At 40.8% G+C, this 16,388-nt stretch overlaps 1 protein-coding gene across 1 annotated transcript; it reads right to left on the minus strand.

Moving 5' to 3' along the window:
* Positions 1-2,905: 2,905 nt before the first annotated feature.
* LOC114616591 (protein-lysine 6-oxidase) lies at positions 2,906-15,940 on the minus strand. Its single transcript, XM_028762020.1, has 7 exons — positions 14,803-15,940; positions 14,361-14,469; positions 12,986-13,123; positions 11,361-11,517; positions 7,884-7,979; positions 7,419-7,534; positions 2,906-6,042 (listed from the first exon to the last, which is right to left on the minus strand). The coding sequence occupies exons 1-7, from the start codon at positions 15,413-15,415 to the stop codon at positions 6,036-6,038; spliced, it is 1,236 nt and encodes a 411-aa protein (XP_028617853.1). The 5' UTR covers positions 15,416-15,940; the 3' UTR covers positions 2,906-6,035.
* Between the last annotated feature and the right edge of the window lie 448 nt (positions 15,941-16,388).

Consider the following 16,388-nt stretch of genomic DNA (forward strand, 5'->3'; position numbering starts at 1 on the left):
CATGATTCCCTAAGTACTGCATCACAACTGCTATTTACCCAGCACTCACACTGTAGTATGTCCTAGTGGCATGCCTGAGAGGAGGTGTGCTTTGGTTCCTGACCACTACAATAGAGTAAGTACCACCATCCGGTGAGTCATGTGTGTTGGTTTCTCCATGCAAATAGAAACTATCTTATATAAGCTATAGTCTATGAAATATGCATTATGTCTAAAGTATACATAATTTCAATTTTAAAAGGCTTTATTGCAGAAAATGATTCTAACAAATTTTAGCTTTAAATGGGTTGGAAATATATTTCATAGTAGAAGGTCCATGTTGGTAGCTGCTGACTGATCTTGGTGGAGAATGCTGAAGATGAACCTGATTGTAGAGGTTTCTTAAAATAAGGCATCAGTGACATACTGCTTGACTCAGGTTTGTGAAGGATTTCTCTGTAACAGGCAGTGTTATTTCATGGTATCTCACCCATTAGATGGCCATTCACAAACATTGGAATTATATCTGATGCCATTTTTTTTCAACTGAGTTTATTCTTTGTTGCTATTTCAGCAATGTCCCCAGCATCTTCACTAGCAGGAAACATTACTCCAAGATGCCTACCATCTTCCATCATCCATCTATTCTCCTCATCTGTTAATGTCTCATCATAAAATCACTCCAGTGGAGTCACATCTCCAGGCTTCTCTTCCAATTCTGCTTCTCGCTATTCCTCCATCTGCAGTTGTCCTTTCAATGAAGCCTTGAGTTGCTGGGAATCACCCATGAAGATTGCAATCAACTTCATCCAAAATCCTGCTGAGGTTATTTTGACCTCTCATGTCCTTAGGTTGGGGTTATTTTGACCTCCTCCTCACAAATGTCCTTGACTGTATCTAGGATGGTGAAAGTTTTTCACAAGATTTTCATTTTGTACAGGGCCATCAGATGACTCAATGTCTATAGCAAAGAGAGCTTCAGAAATGTTGCTTAAATAGTGATACTTAAACATTACAATTCCTCCTCATACATGAGCTGCAGGGTGGACGATGTGCTCACAAGCACAAAGACTATCTCAGTATATCTCATTGTATGCTATTGGTAGAGCTCTTGGTGTGTTGCCAGTGGGGAGTGACAATTTTGTGGGAATTTTCATTTGTGAGAACTAGCACTACAAGGTGAATTTAAGATATTAGGTAAGTCATAGTTTAAACAAATGTGCTGTCACTAGGGTTTACTGGTCCATTCAGTATAAAGCTCTAGAATTTTCAAAATGGTAAGGGTACATAGGTAAATGTTTCAATTTCAGGTCAACAGCTGTATTACCCTCATCTAGACGTTGGGGCTTTTAAACCAGGCATTTAGTTCTCCTACATCTGCCTCATAAAATCTTAGATGGTATCTCCCCATATAAGGTTGTGTTTGTTTGGAGGTTTGTTTTTTGTTTTTTTTTTTTTTTTTGTCTAAATGGAAAATCTGTTGCTACTGTAATGCCCTATGTCAGTTAGCTTGAATGGTCTATATAAGGTACTGCTTCTTATACACCATTACTTTCTTGAACTTGTGCTTAGTGTTATAGAGACATTGCCTACTCTTAAACCTCATAGGCCAACCTTTGCTAGCTACAAACTTTCCTTCTGTGCCTTCTTCAACTCTCTACATACTTGGAATTGACCTAAAGGCCCCTCTCTGAGAACTAACTTTTATGGGGCAGAAGGCCACATGCAAGCTTCCAAGGGAGGAGCATACTGCCCAGCTATCATGGCTATGAGCTACAACAATCATCATGGCATAATAACCATAAGGTTACTTGGCAGTAACCATCAGCTCTCACTCAACAAGAAGGAAACCACTTCTAGTACTGGAAACCTAGCTAACTACTTGGGACTAGTGAAGTCATGGATCTTGAAGAATCATACCTGCCATTTTACCAAACCAGCATGTTTTTAACTACATACTAAATATTTATCCTTATACACACAGCTAAGTATAGTTCTTGCCCATAAAAGAGGAAACTTCTCTTTGGAATAGATGAAGATCATTACAGAAAACCACAACTGACCAAATGCAGAGAACAAGCGATCCTGTGGTTCCCAGTCACAACAGATACATTTACAACACAATTTCTACAATACCAAAGGCTCAGGGATCACTGTGGGAGATGAATTAAGAAGAATGAAAGTGGAACAGGGAATTTTCTTTAAGATTGTGTCTCATAGAAAGGTCAGAGATGTCACACCCATTAAATTCTATCAACATGGCTGCTGAAGCAAGCAAGACCTGAACAATGTTGACACCAATGGATGTGCAAACATAGAAGGGGAAACGCTTGTGGAGTCCAAATCCTGAGAAAGAGCAGCTGGGGAACACTGAGAGTGGAGAAATGGTCTTCCACAGGGACAAGCTTCCAAACTGGTTAGCCAATACCAAGTGGTCAACTCTGAGAGGTTACATACATACAGGTAACATCACACTGATTGAGAGGATTGTATGTATGTATTTAGGAGTGTGTATGTGCGTGTGTGTGTGTAACACTAACAATAATTAAAGAAAAAATACCATGCCTTTAAGACAGGGTAAGGGATGTGTTGGAGGGTAGAAAGGGAAAGGGGAAATTATGTAGTTATAATTTCAAAACTAAAATTTACTATAGAAAAGCACTTGAACAAGAATATCAACCATATACATGGCTATAATGTTTTAACCAAAAATGAATTTCAGATTATTTTTTTGTAGGCAACAGCAAATGACCATGTCAGATGCTGAGCTCATTTACTCAAGGCAGTTTTCACGTAAACATGCAGTTACAGCAGGTGATAAATAGGCTGTGAGAAGGCACCATAGAGTCTGTGTCTGGATATTTAAAATCAAAGCTCCCCAAACAAGTTACCAGTGTGTTAACAAATAACAATTCAGAAAAACAACTGGGAGAAACTGAACTTTATTATGGACAATTTAACAGCAAATGACGTGTCCCCTAGCACACAGAAAGCAGTCATACATTAAATGTTTGTATCCCATGAGCTAAGCCTTAATCCATTTTACATTCAAGTTAAGACAATTCAGCACCGTTTAAATTTGAAGGCTAACAAAATCTGTGTTCAAAGGTTGGCTAGGACTCTGAGTAACTCAGAATAAAATTTAAGCCATTGATTTTTAAAAATACTGTCTATGTGAATTAAAAAATGAAGCATACACAAAGTGGGTAGTTTTATTACTTAATATACTGTTAGCAAAATTATTTCTAGAATACTTTGTGACTAAGAATTCAGTACTTTCATAAAATCTGCTGAAGATTAATGATCAGGGGGGAGGAAATTTTAGTGAACATAGAGAATGATGTTCACACATGTGTCTAACGTTAATATTTTAAAGAGCAACACACTACTGTTACAAAGAATGCCTAAGGAATAATTCGGTGGAAATTGTAATTAAATTCTTACATAAAATGTGAAGAAAATTTTCTGGAACTAGGCAAGCTATACCATGGTCCCACTGGAGATGGAGTCTGCAGGCTCCATATCATGATACTACTCAGATGTCAAAGAGTACACTTAACTATGCTGTCTCCCATTCCTTCATGGCCTTTGTTAGTGTAAAAAGCCCAGCTTCTTTTCAATCCTTGGTGATCTTTGTGTCATTCTCACTTAGTACTTCTAAAAATTTAGAGTTTGGTTAGACAAGCTTGGGATTTTTATCATTATTCTACACAGATTCCCAAGGGTCAAAGATAGGAAATGCTTAAATTTAGGTTTTAAAGTATTTTTAAATCGTTGAAAGAAAAGATATGTTTACAAATAAACAGCCACTTAAATGAAAAAAAATCAAACAAAAAGGACAAATTACATTTAAAAGGAAGACATTCCATGGATTTGAAAGGCATTTTAATTATTAGAAATACATACATGTATATCATTAATAACTTTTAACTTAATATTTGGAAAATAAAAAATGGCCATGACAGATAGTAGTACTTAAATTTTAAATTCTGTAGACACACTTTTACCAGTTAAGAATGAAAAAGGTGAGCCTAATTTTCATACTTACTAAGGTTGGGGACAGTCACTTTATTTTCCAATGTGTAGCAGGTAAGTGCCTGGCTTATACTGTCTCTAACATAATGTTGAGTAAAGAGATAACGGTCTCATTGAAATTATTATTCTACATATCTAAAAGCCACATTATTTTTATAGTTAAAAATCTTAGTAAAACAAGGTGTTAAATCTAGGCATGCCAGTGTGGCTCAGTATTCATACTGACAGTAGTTTCTGTTTTGTTTTTAAAAGCACGTATATTAAAATATCTCTATCAGAATGATTATAATTTGAAAGGATCATTCTACAGTATCAAAACTGAAATGCTAGCTAGGGCAAAGAGGTACATCAAAGAAGCAATCCTATCGATAAGACACCAGCTCAATCAAAGTTCTGTCTGTATTCGCTTATGTGTGAGTGTGCTTTCAGGTGGATGAGAATTATGTGTACCGCACTGTCCGCCCCTGGCGACTGCCCATCTCTGGTCCCTCCCACCACTTGCTCTGCCGCAGTGTGTATTCAGTATGATGATTAGTAACTGTAGCTCTTACAACTCTATGACACATAAGACAGGATTCCAGCTCACTTAGAAAGGTCTACCTGACACGTTCTGGCACAGGAGATACCTTACTTGAGATTTTAATGCTGGTAAATGAAAGAAAACTTCAGCGTAAGCACCAAGAAAAGTCTAACTTTATTTCTTTCTGCACCTTCTGAATTTAAGAGTCTCCAAATTCTACTGCTGTACACAGTTTCACAGTTTTAAGTAAGGTCACAGCGGTCTCATTGTGGCGCACAGTCCTTGTTTTTGCAGAAAGGACCTGATTTTCTCTTGCTCGCCAACCTCTCAAGTATGCAATGCTATGTGCTTCGCTAATTTGGGTTGGATTTTGTAAATACGCAAAAAAAGTGTACAACTAATTCCTGAAGAGTCTAGGATGATGGCCCTGCACTGCACCCAGTAGGTCATCTATTATGGTGGTTTTATATATATAAATTTAACATTCCCCCTAATAGCTGAACATTTCAGAAGTGTAGTAGAGTTGAAAAAAAATTAAAAAGGTTTTCCAGTATTTTGTTTTTTTTACAGTATTTGAAAGATGCTTGTGATATTAGAGATTCATTGTATAATTGCTGTGTCAGCAGTGACTTAATTCCAGCTAACAGTAAAATACGCACAGAGCATGTTAGCTTCCCGTTTATCACACCTGTCATCGGAAGGACTTCTCTAAACTTCACAATAGTAATGTAAAGACTGCCACATTAAACATTTCTGTCCACAGAAAAACTAAGCATAGTGGGACAGGGGGGAATAGCGACAAGTATCAAACAGGAATTTGGAATTATCTAATTCACTCCAAAACAGAAGTTGACTCAAGTCAGAGAGAAATTAAGCAATTAACAGAAAGAAAGTTATCTAGTAATTCTAAAATGTAAACATAATTTTATATAGGGATGTAACTATCTGAATACATATATCGTCATCTTTCTGCTGTAGAGCTATCTTTCGTGACTACAAGAGTTAGGTGTTTGACCCTTCCTCAGCACCACGTATATCCATTTCTGTTCACACAATAGGAACACCGTTTAGAAAATCAGTCTATGTTGAGGCAAATATAAGCGCATCATCATTGTTTCGCTGATTTCAGCACTTTAGAAAATAATCAGTTCAAATTGTGGCCCACTCATTAAAATATCATTTTCTCTTTTGCACTACAATTTCAAAAGAAGATAAGAAATTCAGAGTTCTTTGAAAGAGCCCACTATGCACCCACAGAATTGAAACACCGTTAATTCATAAAACAGCATGAATAAGTATTTAAAATTTGCCAGATTAATGCTGATTTAAACACTCAAAATCCAGTTATGTGATTTGTTGTGAAAGAGTCCAAACAAAACCTTCTTTGTTGTTTTCTGTTTGCCTTTTAAAATATGTAAATCCTTCCTACTTAAGCTAATCTATGGTTTTCATATGTCCAACCACCAGGTACTGCTTTATCCATTGGGAGGTGGGCCTCTTTCTAATACCTAGGTTAAGAAAACACAATGGGACAGGTTATTAGCAGGATAATATCATGAGTGCACACAACAAGTAACATTTTAGTCAGCTTTTTCAAAACATCAAAAAATGATGTAGCAATTTCCCCCCAGCAGCTATCACCTTGTAAAATTATTATTAGAATATGATTTAACAGTGATCCAAAGGAAAGAATATGTCAATAATATGAAGTACATGCCTGATGTCAACTGTCTGAATTTTTAAAAGACAAAACAAGTAAATAAATGAATAAAAATAAAATTGAAATGAGAAAAAGTCAAGCAGGACTTATGGATCCAGCACCCAAGCAGGTGAGCTCATTCTAACAAGAGTGACACATTCGCCAGGAAGCATACTCATGATTTCTGGACTATCTTGCATTTGTCCTTCTCTGTCTGCATGCTTCTGGGTACAGAATGACACATTAATGGGCAGAGATAGGAACAGAAACCACAAAGTAGGTATCATTAAGTTGAAATGTTGATCACTGGTTGTCATATAAGGAAGAATGCCTTTGGGGCAAATCATAAACTGGTAATTTCTACACAACAAGTTTCGTGAGGAGAAAGCCCAGTCATAGCCCTGCAGAAGTGGAAAAGGCCTGAGACATCTAGGAAAACTGAGAAGAGGCTACATGAATGGAACACACCAAATTATTGGGTGGATTTTACATCCCACCAGAATGGTTTCAAATATCTGACTGGCATGAAAAACAACCAGTCTTAAACTAAGAGTGACATATCATTAGAGTCGGAGGAGAGGGGAAGCCTGTAATGACAGCATGAGGTCATACACTCATAGCTATCAGATTGTCCACATAGCTTCAGATGCACGACACTCCTGCTCAAAAAATGTCAGATTTCTCGTGGCCTCCAGAAAGAAACTCAAAATTCTTAGCTTGCTCTTCAGTTATCCTGTTGATCGGCATGCAGCTGACAAAATCAACTGGAAGCTGCCTTTGCAAACACTGCCTGCAACTCACTCCTGCCCTGCAGTTGCCCATGACTCTGACTCCTACAAGCATGCTTGTTCGTGGCTCTACTTCTGGACTTGAGAGCTCTCAGAGCCAAACCCACATGCTGTCCTGAAGGCACTCTCCAATCACGGTCTGAGGAAATCTCTCTTTCTTCTGAACTTAGAGGTGAAAGTCAGAGTAAGAAGCAAGTATGATTGCCCTCCAGGTGAGGGGGTTTCCTCCTCTGAGCATTTATTTCTCATTCATAAATTAAGTATGACATTTACTTTATTAAGATTAATTAACTTTGATTAACTTTATATTTCCATCTGATCAATACAGCTTGTTAAAATCAAGTAAGAAGATCTTTGTAAAGAAAAAATATCACTTAGCTTGTCAGATAATACTTACGGTGAAATTGTGCAGCCTGAGGCATAGGCATGATGTCCTGTGTAGCGAATGTCACAGCGTACAACATTGTTACTGTAGTCTGATTCGGGCACCAGGTAGCTGGGGTTTACACTGACCTGAACGAGAAAAATGGCATGGTATGAAAGAATTCATACTCAGTGAATACTGTTATTCCCGCCTATTTTTATATTGCTACAGTGAAATTAATAACAAGGGGCTCAGCTACATCCAGCCAGAAAAAGAGTTTAAGTAAATCAGGTAGTTGAACATACTGGATATATTACAAAAGGAAGCTGTGTAAATCTCCCTAAGTTCTTCTTTAAAAACATCATATTGTGGATTGTTTAAAAATTATTCTGAAGGGTGTTTAATTACTTTCAAGTACATAGTTATTTAATATTTGAATCCAGAAAAAGAGAGTGCATTAAACTGTAGTAGTAAAGTACATGTCTTCAAAGGCTCTACCTTTAGAATGTAGTTTCCAGGTTGTACATCTGTAATATCAATCCACTGGCAGTCTATGTCTGCCGCATAGGTATCATAACATCCGGGACTCAATCCCTGAAATCAGAAAACATTTTAAAATTAAGTGGTAGGGTGTGGTCAGACTCTCTATATGATATTATCTGTAAATGAACCTTGATTTAGTACCTACAAGAATTGGGAACCATAACACACCTTAGCCAGTCTTATAATATTAGTTCTTCAAAAGCTGCAAGGTTGGAACATGAAGTAATATGCCCTGCTGCTAAAGTCACCAGTGGAAAACAGTCTTAAGCAATCAAATAGGCCACCAGCACAATTCAAGGGTAGCAAGCACATCAGGGATTCCAGTGTCCTATCAGTGAGACTACCTGCAATGACCTTCCTCTGTTCTGAATGGCCACGGTATCGGTATCTTGTCTTGTGTAGCTTTGCAGCATCCATCCTCTTCTGTTCTATATTGAAATCCTCTTAAGGGTAGGAGGTACAGACTAGTTGCATCCTTGAACAACTAGCATATATTATTAACCAAAACCATTTCAAATATATTACTTGACTTCAGAAATAGGGCACATTACTCCATGTTACAACCTTGCAGCTTTAGAAGAAAGAACTAGATATTATAAGTCAGCTCCCACAACTACATGAGATAGGTATGTTACTCTCTCCACTTTATAGGCAGGGAACCTGAGCCATGCTAAAATCAAATAACTGATTCAGGAGCAAACATCTGGACAGTGACTGATTTTCAGAATTATATTAACAAGGTCCAGGATACCTTTTCTCAACCATCACATTCTTTTTCTCAAATAATCAGTGAGATCTTTGTTGAGTTTGAAGGAAAGATATATGCCCAATTCTCAAAGCTGCATCAGTCCACTTGCTAAGACATTCCCACCAGCAAGTCAGTGAGCATCTCACAAGGCTGCCAGGAGAAAAATGCCAAGAACATACACTTCTTCCTATCACGAGTCTAGAGAAATTTCCTTCTAGTGGGGGCAATGAGTATCCTCTTATTTCCTCATGAGACCTTTCAACTGTTGCACTTCCATTCTAATAATCCACAATTGATTCAATAGTGTATGGGACAATCCCTTGAACTCAGCAGTGTCATTTAAAAAAATGTCACTTAAATTTGCTTTGTAGCTTAAGGTCATTTTGGTCAACAAAGATAGCAAAAACATCTCTACGTACTTAGAGATGTGGGTTTGGCTGCAGCTGGATTTGGGAAGCGTGAGAAAGTTTTCTGTCCTTAGCACAGGACAGCACAGACAGGCCAACTCGAAATTACTTGAACCACAGGAGCAAGAGCCATAATCACCTGGATTCCCAGTTACGTCCGTTCTCATGTTATGTTTTGAACAGGACATGCAAAAGGAAGAACTTTTGGTCTGGTTCCACCATATCCTTCTCTGATTGTGCCACCAAAGGCACTCAGCAAGCAGTAGCTAATGCCACAACCATTACTGCTATCTCACACAGGACTCTAAATTGTGCACTGGATTAGATATCCATCCAAGACAGATATAAGTAATGCAACTGTCAATGAATGAAGTGTTTGGAAAATGCTGATGTTAGCTCTGTTGGCCCACACCTATAGTTCCAATTGCTAGACAACAACTTAAGCTCTTGAATCTGACAGTAGCCTAGGTTACACAATCTTAAAAGTACCTGTGTGTGTGTGTGTGTGTGTGTGTGTGTATGCGCGTGTGCATGTGTGTGTTCGCACGCCTCACAAACAGCTGGCTGACACTGTTACTTTACAGTTCACCAGCTGGCAGGCTATGTTAATTTTGAGCTTTGTTTATTTGAAGTAACAAACAAATGCCTAATATTGCCAAGGTTGTTAAGCAAGTAGACATTTCATGAACTCAAAGTCAAATGTGAAAATAAATTTAAAATATAACTTCATTCAATTATCAATTATCTAAATGTGTTGATGGGTTTCAGCAAAACATACCTGTTTGCTTCATTTTGTCAATGAGTGTGATGTGACTATTTTTAGTTGTGCATATATTTTGTATGTAAATTTGTGATCTTAGAACACATGGTTTTATATATTAATATATGCATAAGTTATACCTAGTTATATGCTTATATACATTTAAGGAAGACACTAATAGTATAACAAAACTAATAAAAGTCAATATTAGAGGACTATGTGAATAGTTTTTCTATAAATCAAGTCTGTTCAAAAGACTGTTAAAAAGTCAGAAATACATAAATCACTTACAATGCACGACCTAGTGAAGAAATTTTAAGGCATGCACAGAGAAAGATAAATAAGAAAGTTACCACATTTTAAAAAAAGTGAGATTACATGAGTGATAGGGATGTCTCTGCCTCTGTGGCTGAAATATGTATCCCCCCCACACACACACGCGCAAGTGTTCTAACTTATAGAGAGACGATCAACCTGTGTTATTTTAAGAACATGGAAAATAACATGCTCCAGGTCCTCTTGAGGTGATCACTGAATGAGAATGCAATCTCTGCATGGGTACATGCTTAATATATGGGTGTGTTACATTTTTCACTTAAAGCATGTGTCCTGCCCCTCCCAACCTATGCTAAATATAACTATTTCCCTGTCTAACCACTTTGATGAGCTAAGCCCAGAGGAAAGAAGTATGGTCACCACATGTAGGTCACCAAAAAGCTTCCGGCCACAGTCCTGGAATCTGCTTCCCAAGACGACAGCCACTGATGTCTTTGTGCCCTGTGTAATGTACATTCAGGAACTACGTGCCAAGAGCTAGGCTGGAGTAAAATTATAATGTCCTTTTACAAATTAGGGTTTTGGATGGAAATACTGACATAGCTTTTAACTGACACACATTTTCCAATTCTAAGACATACAATAGCGCTTAACTCAGCACTATTAAAAACAAATCCATCCAGAGGACATCTGACATTAATTACACAGGAGGTTTAAATATACATGTGCCGAGTAAGAAATGTGTCTTTCTGTTCTTATTTGCATTATTAAAAGTGATGCCGTTTAAAGTATTTTTAAGAAACTGGCTCCAACTCTTTGTTCTAACTTTAGGCACTATTCCATATTAAGCATGAAGGTAGAAAACAAAATGGTTTTACAGGTGAGAAAACAGATGTATATTGCCATCAGTTATTACAGCCAATTGAAGAACACAGGATGAAGGTAGATGTTACAAGTTATTCATGTGTATTGGGAAAGTTAACTACTTTTCACTGTGTTGTGTAGAAAAGATTCACGTTGACCTCCTGTGATCTCCAGCAGGGGTTACACGTACAGCTGGAAACACTTTAAAAGCACAACCCAGTCACCTGCCTTTTTCTAATTACTTTCTATGTTGATAAGGTAACCTTAAAATGAAACAAAATATTTTTAAAAAAGAAGGACTGGAGGAAAGCAGGGAAGGATTTGTTGCCATCTTCTCTGGATGTCAGTGTGCTCCTGATGTCAGGGTACCAGCCTACCTGTGTGTGTGCGGTGCATGCAAAGCGCCTGTGGTATCCATAGTCACAGGATGTGTCCTCCAGACAGAAGCTTGCTTTGTGGCCTTCAGCCACTCTCCTCTGTGTGTTGGCATCAAGCAGGTCGTAGTGGCTGAATTCATCCATGCTGTGGTAATGTCTAATGTCCCACACACAAAAAAAGACACAGCCATCAGTGGCACATAGAAAAAAACATCACGCTAAATAACTTCCTTGTGTTGTGCTTACAAGTTAAAAAAGAATAAACTTATCTTCTTGGGTGTTTTTTAAAGATTTATTTATTTCATGTGTGTGAATGTTTTGTCTACAAGTAGTGTGTGTACCATTTTTGTGCCTGGTGACAGAGGAAGTCAGAAGGGGGCTTCTAATCCCTTGGGACTGGTGATTTGTGAACCACCATGTGGGTACAGGGAATCAAATCTGGGTCCTCTGCAAATATATATTTCCTCTTGAAATTGTGTAGCCTGGCTATCCTGGAATTTACTCTGTAGACTCTTGAACTCAGAGATCTGCCTGCCTCTGCCACCCAAGTGCTGGAACTAAAGGCATGTGCCACCATGCCTGGCTCCCAAGTTTATCTTCTTAAAGAGATATTCATGCCACACACTTTTAAAAGAACAAGGTTTTAACTTTACTACATGGAAAAGACAGAGTGATATCTATTCCCTTATGCTGGTTTTATGTTTGAACATTAAATATAGACAATTGTTTATCTGTGCTTGTAACCTGTGCAGTTTCTGGTATATTTCTGACTGCCACTGCTGATATTGGTGATGTGATTTCAAACAAGAACTATACTCTGGAAGGCTTGCTCTGAGATTCTAAAACCTACAGTTGCAACATTCATAAAATCTCTGGAAATGCGAAGGGGAAGCAACGGCATGATCGTTATCACTATTATTTAAGTAGTGGGAACTTTTATTTCAAAATAAAATATTTTTATTTTAATACATAATTATGTGGCTAAAGTCCATTTTACCTATTCCTTAAATAGAAGGCTTTGAGCTCTTTCTCTTCTCGTGTGAGGGAGGAGTTACAATGAGAATGGGTTTGAATTTCTGTAAGTGGGAGACCACACATCATGATTTCCTGGCATTGACTACTTGAGCACATTACCTAGGCAAGTGATGGCATAACCACATGTAATTTAAAAATTAAAACTGTTACATTTAGAAAGGGTAGGGCAACCACTCTGGGGTTAACATGGGCCTTTCAAAAGGTAGAAGTGAGTTGGGTCCTGAAGTCTATCTTTCATTGAGACTAGTCTCTAAATCCTTTAGGTAAAATATGCCATGCTTTTATTAAATGCCTTTTAAGGCTAACCAACTGCAGATGGTCTTGCCTACAGCAGACACTTTAACATAAAAGTAAATTCTATTGACAGTCATTCTCTGTCCTCTCAATAGTTTTAATGAGTCTGACTTACAGTTTCCAATTAATTTAGTGGTAAAGAGGCTATCTTAGGGTTTAACATCCTCTGATGACATCACACTTCATAGAAAAAGTTTGAAGTATAAATAAGATCAGATCTCTAGCCTCAAGTAAGACATATGAATGGCCATCTGAAAAATTTAAGAGCGTCCCACATGAGAGGCCCATCCACTTACTGGTGGCAGCTGTGCCACTCCCAGGAATACCGAGGGCGGCTTGGTAAGAAGTCAGATGTCCCTTGGTTTTTCACTCTTTGGGGAAATCGTAGCAGTACCCTGTGGTCATAGTCTCTGACATCCGCCCTATATGCTGAACTGTGAGTTTAGAAAAGAAACATTAGATCCACTGTACATGGATGAAAAACAAAATAGAAAGAACAGCTTGCCATCACATGGTCCTGTCATCCTCCCTCCCCTACTAGCCTTTCAACTCAAGGAGACGATCCTGAGCTCCTTTCCAATCCTGGAAGAATAGACACATAGTGACTATCTGGTGAATGAGTGCATGAAGGATAACAGTAAAAGCCCAGAGAGACTGAGATTAAGATTTATACTAAAAAGATTATAGAGACTCTTCATCTAAAAACTATAAAATTGCTATAGTAATGATCCCATGCCAAAAGATCCATAAATATCTAATAACTTAGTTTATCTAAGATATAAAGTGGAGAAATACTCTAAAACCATATACCTAGCTTTACATAGATAACTTTATACTTGACAACTACCAAACTGAGTGTGTTTCTTTAATATCTTTTGGCATTCGATATTGTGGACCATGCCATAAGGAACGCAAACAAGCTTGAATTTCTTCCCTTAGCCCGACTGTTGTAAAATGTCAACATGGAATAAAGGTTCATATAAACATCCCTGGAACGCTACTATATTTTTAAAAGGTCTCTCTGTGTTAGAATGTTAATGACCCATTTTACTTAGCATACTACCAGAATCACGCAAGCATCTTGTGCTCCCTCTACTGGTGGCCAGCTGCAGAATCAAAGAATTCCGAGACCAGAATAGCTATTTTATTTTAGGACTGACTGAAAACAAAACTCTTGACTGTGGTCTTATACCAAAACAACCCAGTTAATCACGGCCTGAAAGAAGTGTGGAATGTACTCTTTACCAATGAGAGGAGGGGGACACCGTGACGAATACACCCCTAAACCATTAGAGAATAATAAATGCTTTCTTCATTCCCACCTCCCCGCTAACGCCCCCCCCCTCCACACCATGTTGTTGGTTGTTGAACTTATGTTTTATATAAAGTTATTGGAAGAAGTTGGCGTTAATGCCTAATAGGTATCTTGGGAAAGAATCTGAGACCTAGTCACCAGAATAAGGGTTTTTTCTCCTCCCCCATATGAGACTCTCATTGAGGCGGTACCCATAAAAACATTCCAAATTAACTTTCTCTCCAAGTCAGCATGCCCAGGAGGTCACGTCCCACTTCCCAGTCCTTGTCCCACTTCCTAGCCCTTGTCTGCGCTGAATAGCAGTCAAAACTAGGCACAGGAGGGATCCCAGGATCAAAACCTGGAAATCCATATACCTGGCCAGGCAGTTTTCTTCCGCAGCGCATCTCAGGTTGTACATAGACATCTTCTGGACGTACGTGGATGCCTGGATGTAGTAGGGGTCAGGCACCAGGTCCGGGAGACCTAAAGATAAGACAAGCTGATGACCTCTTGACTCCCGTATCCTGTTTGTCACCTTTCGCCCACCAATTCTGCAGGGTGGGACTGAGTGTGTGGAAGAACGGGGAAAGTCGGGCTAGGAAGGAAAGGGAAAAGGAAGCTGCTGGGGCCAGGAGCTCTCGGTTTCCATCAGATTCCAGAGCTGGCGGGACAGGCTGGGGGCGGCGGCGGCGGGGGGGGGGGGGTTGTTGAGTCTGCGGGACCGGATCCCGCCGCCGCGCCCAGACCGCCACGTCTAGACAGCACCGACCTGCGGCCAGGGTGGCCGGTACCTACCGTGGACCTAGGGGTGCTTACCGTACTGGAAGTAACCGGTGCCGTATCCAGGTCGGTACCTGCTCCCGGGCCGGGGCCTCTCATACGTGTCATAGTAGTTATAATAGGGGTTGTCGTCGGAGTACTTGTAGGGATTGTAGGGGTCGTCGCCCACCATGCGATCTATGTGGCTGGGTGGCCTCAGATTGCTCAGCTGCGGAGGCTGTGGCGATGCAGTCCGGTTCGCCGCACGCCGTGAGGCTCCATCGCGAGCCCCCGACGGCGAGAAACCAGCTTGGAACCAGTGGCGGGCGGCGGGCCGGGGACGACCCGTGGCGACCCCAGACGGGCTTGACGTCCTCGCATGGGCAGAAGAGGTGCGGTTGTCACGCAGCAGCAGAATGGGCGTGCGCGGCTGTGAGGCGGCGTCGCCGTCGGGTCTCGGGGCAGTGGCGCTGGGGTCGCGGCGTCGCTGAGGCTGGTACTGCGCCCCGAGGCTCAGCAGACTGAACACCTGCCCGTTGTTCTCCCATTGAATTGTCTGGCGCCAGGCACCCGGGGCGGCGGGCGGCTCACGCGGGCTCTGCGGGGCGCAGCGGAGAAGGGGACACAGCTGCAGCGGCCCCAGGAGGAGCACGGTCCAGGCGAAGCGCATGGTGCTCCCTGGCTTGTCCCTTCTCGTGGAGGACGTGGCTAGGAGAAAAAAAAAATGAAGACGGGACTCAGATCCCGTGAAGGAGGGAGACCTCTTCGAGCAGGGAGGGGGAGGGCGAGGCGCGGGGATGGGTCGCAGGGAGTCGTGCCAAGGGCGAACGGCAGACCCTGCCCCCAACCCCGGCGGCCGTCGGACGTGGCACCGTCCTCCTCTCCCCCTTCCCAGTCCTGGGAGGCGACGGGGAGCAGCGCACGACGGTTCCGGAGAGCGCACAGTGTCTGGAGTAGAAGAAGGAGGAGAGATTTTTAAACTTTCTGACAAGTTTGCAGTTACACAAGCCGTTCTGGCCCCGCTGCCCCTCCGCTATTTGTTCACGTAATGCGATTGGAAACGTGCAAGGCGGACAGCTCCTCCACGCTGCCCCTCCCTCCCCTCCCCTCCCATTGCCTGCCTTCCCCTCCCCGCCCCCTCCCCTCCTCCCCAGACACGTTGCACAGGGAGAGTTAAGGGGAGAGAACAAAACGGAACACACATCCTGAGACACACTCGACTTAATCTGGGCCGAACATGCAGGAATTTCAAAAGACTCAGACAGACGAAGGCAGCCAGGCCATGGGCTCAAGCCAAAATATGCATGAAGAAAAATGCTATTAGGTCACCAGCCCTGGAGAGGCGGGAAGCAGGAGGTGGGGAGAGCGATGGGGGCCAAACTGTGTGCGTTGGGATGGGGAAGGCTGTGGCTAACGCTTATCCATAAAGGAGTTAACCAGACAAATTTCCCAATGCACACTCACCCCACTTTTATGGGAAGCGCCCTCAGCGAATAAACCCCAGGATATCAAATTTTGTTTTTCTGGCTGTAGGTAATATGAGAAATGGGTTACAAATCTGTTTCCTACAGTGAATATTTTAATAACCGAAGTGAAAATTTTCAGGGAACAAAGCTTGCTACGTAGAAAAAGTGAATAAACCC

Source organism: Grammomys surdaster, unplaced genomic scaffold, assembly GCF_004785775.1.
Source record: "Grammomys surdaster isolate TR1022 unplaced genomic scaffold, NIH_TR_1.0 332634, whole genome shotgun sequence".
Taxonomy (NCBI): Eukaryota; Metazoa; Chordata; class Mammalia; order Rodentia; family Muridae; genus Grammomys; species Grammomys surdaster.

What these genes read in the sequence shown, in the direction of transcription:
- LOC114616591 (XM_028762020.1), bottom strand. Translation starts at nt 15,415, where the DNA reads ATGCGCTTCGCCTGGACCGTGCTCCTCCTGGGGCCGCTGCAGCTGTGT. An exon ending in CACCGGTTACTTCCAGTACG is followed by an intron (nt 14,470 to 14,802) that starts GTAAGCACCCCT and finishes TCTTATCTTTAG; the next exon opens with GTCTCCCGGACCTGGTGCCT. An exon ending in GAGTGGCACAGCTGCCACCA is followed by an intron (nt 11,518 to 12,985) that starts GTAAGTGGATGG and finishes GTGGGACATTAG; the next exon opens with ACATTACCACAGCATGGATG.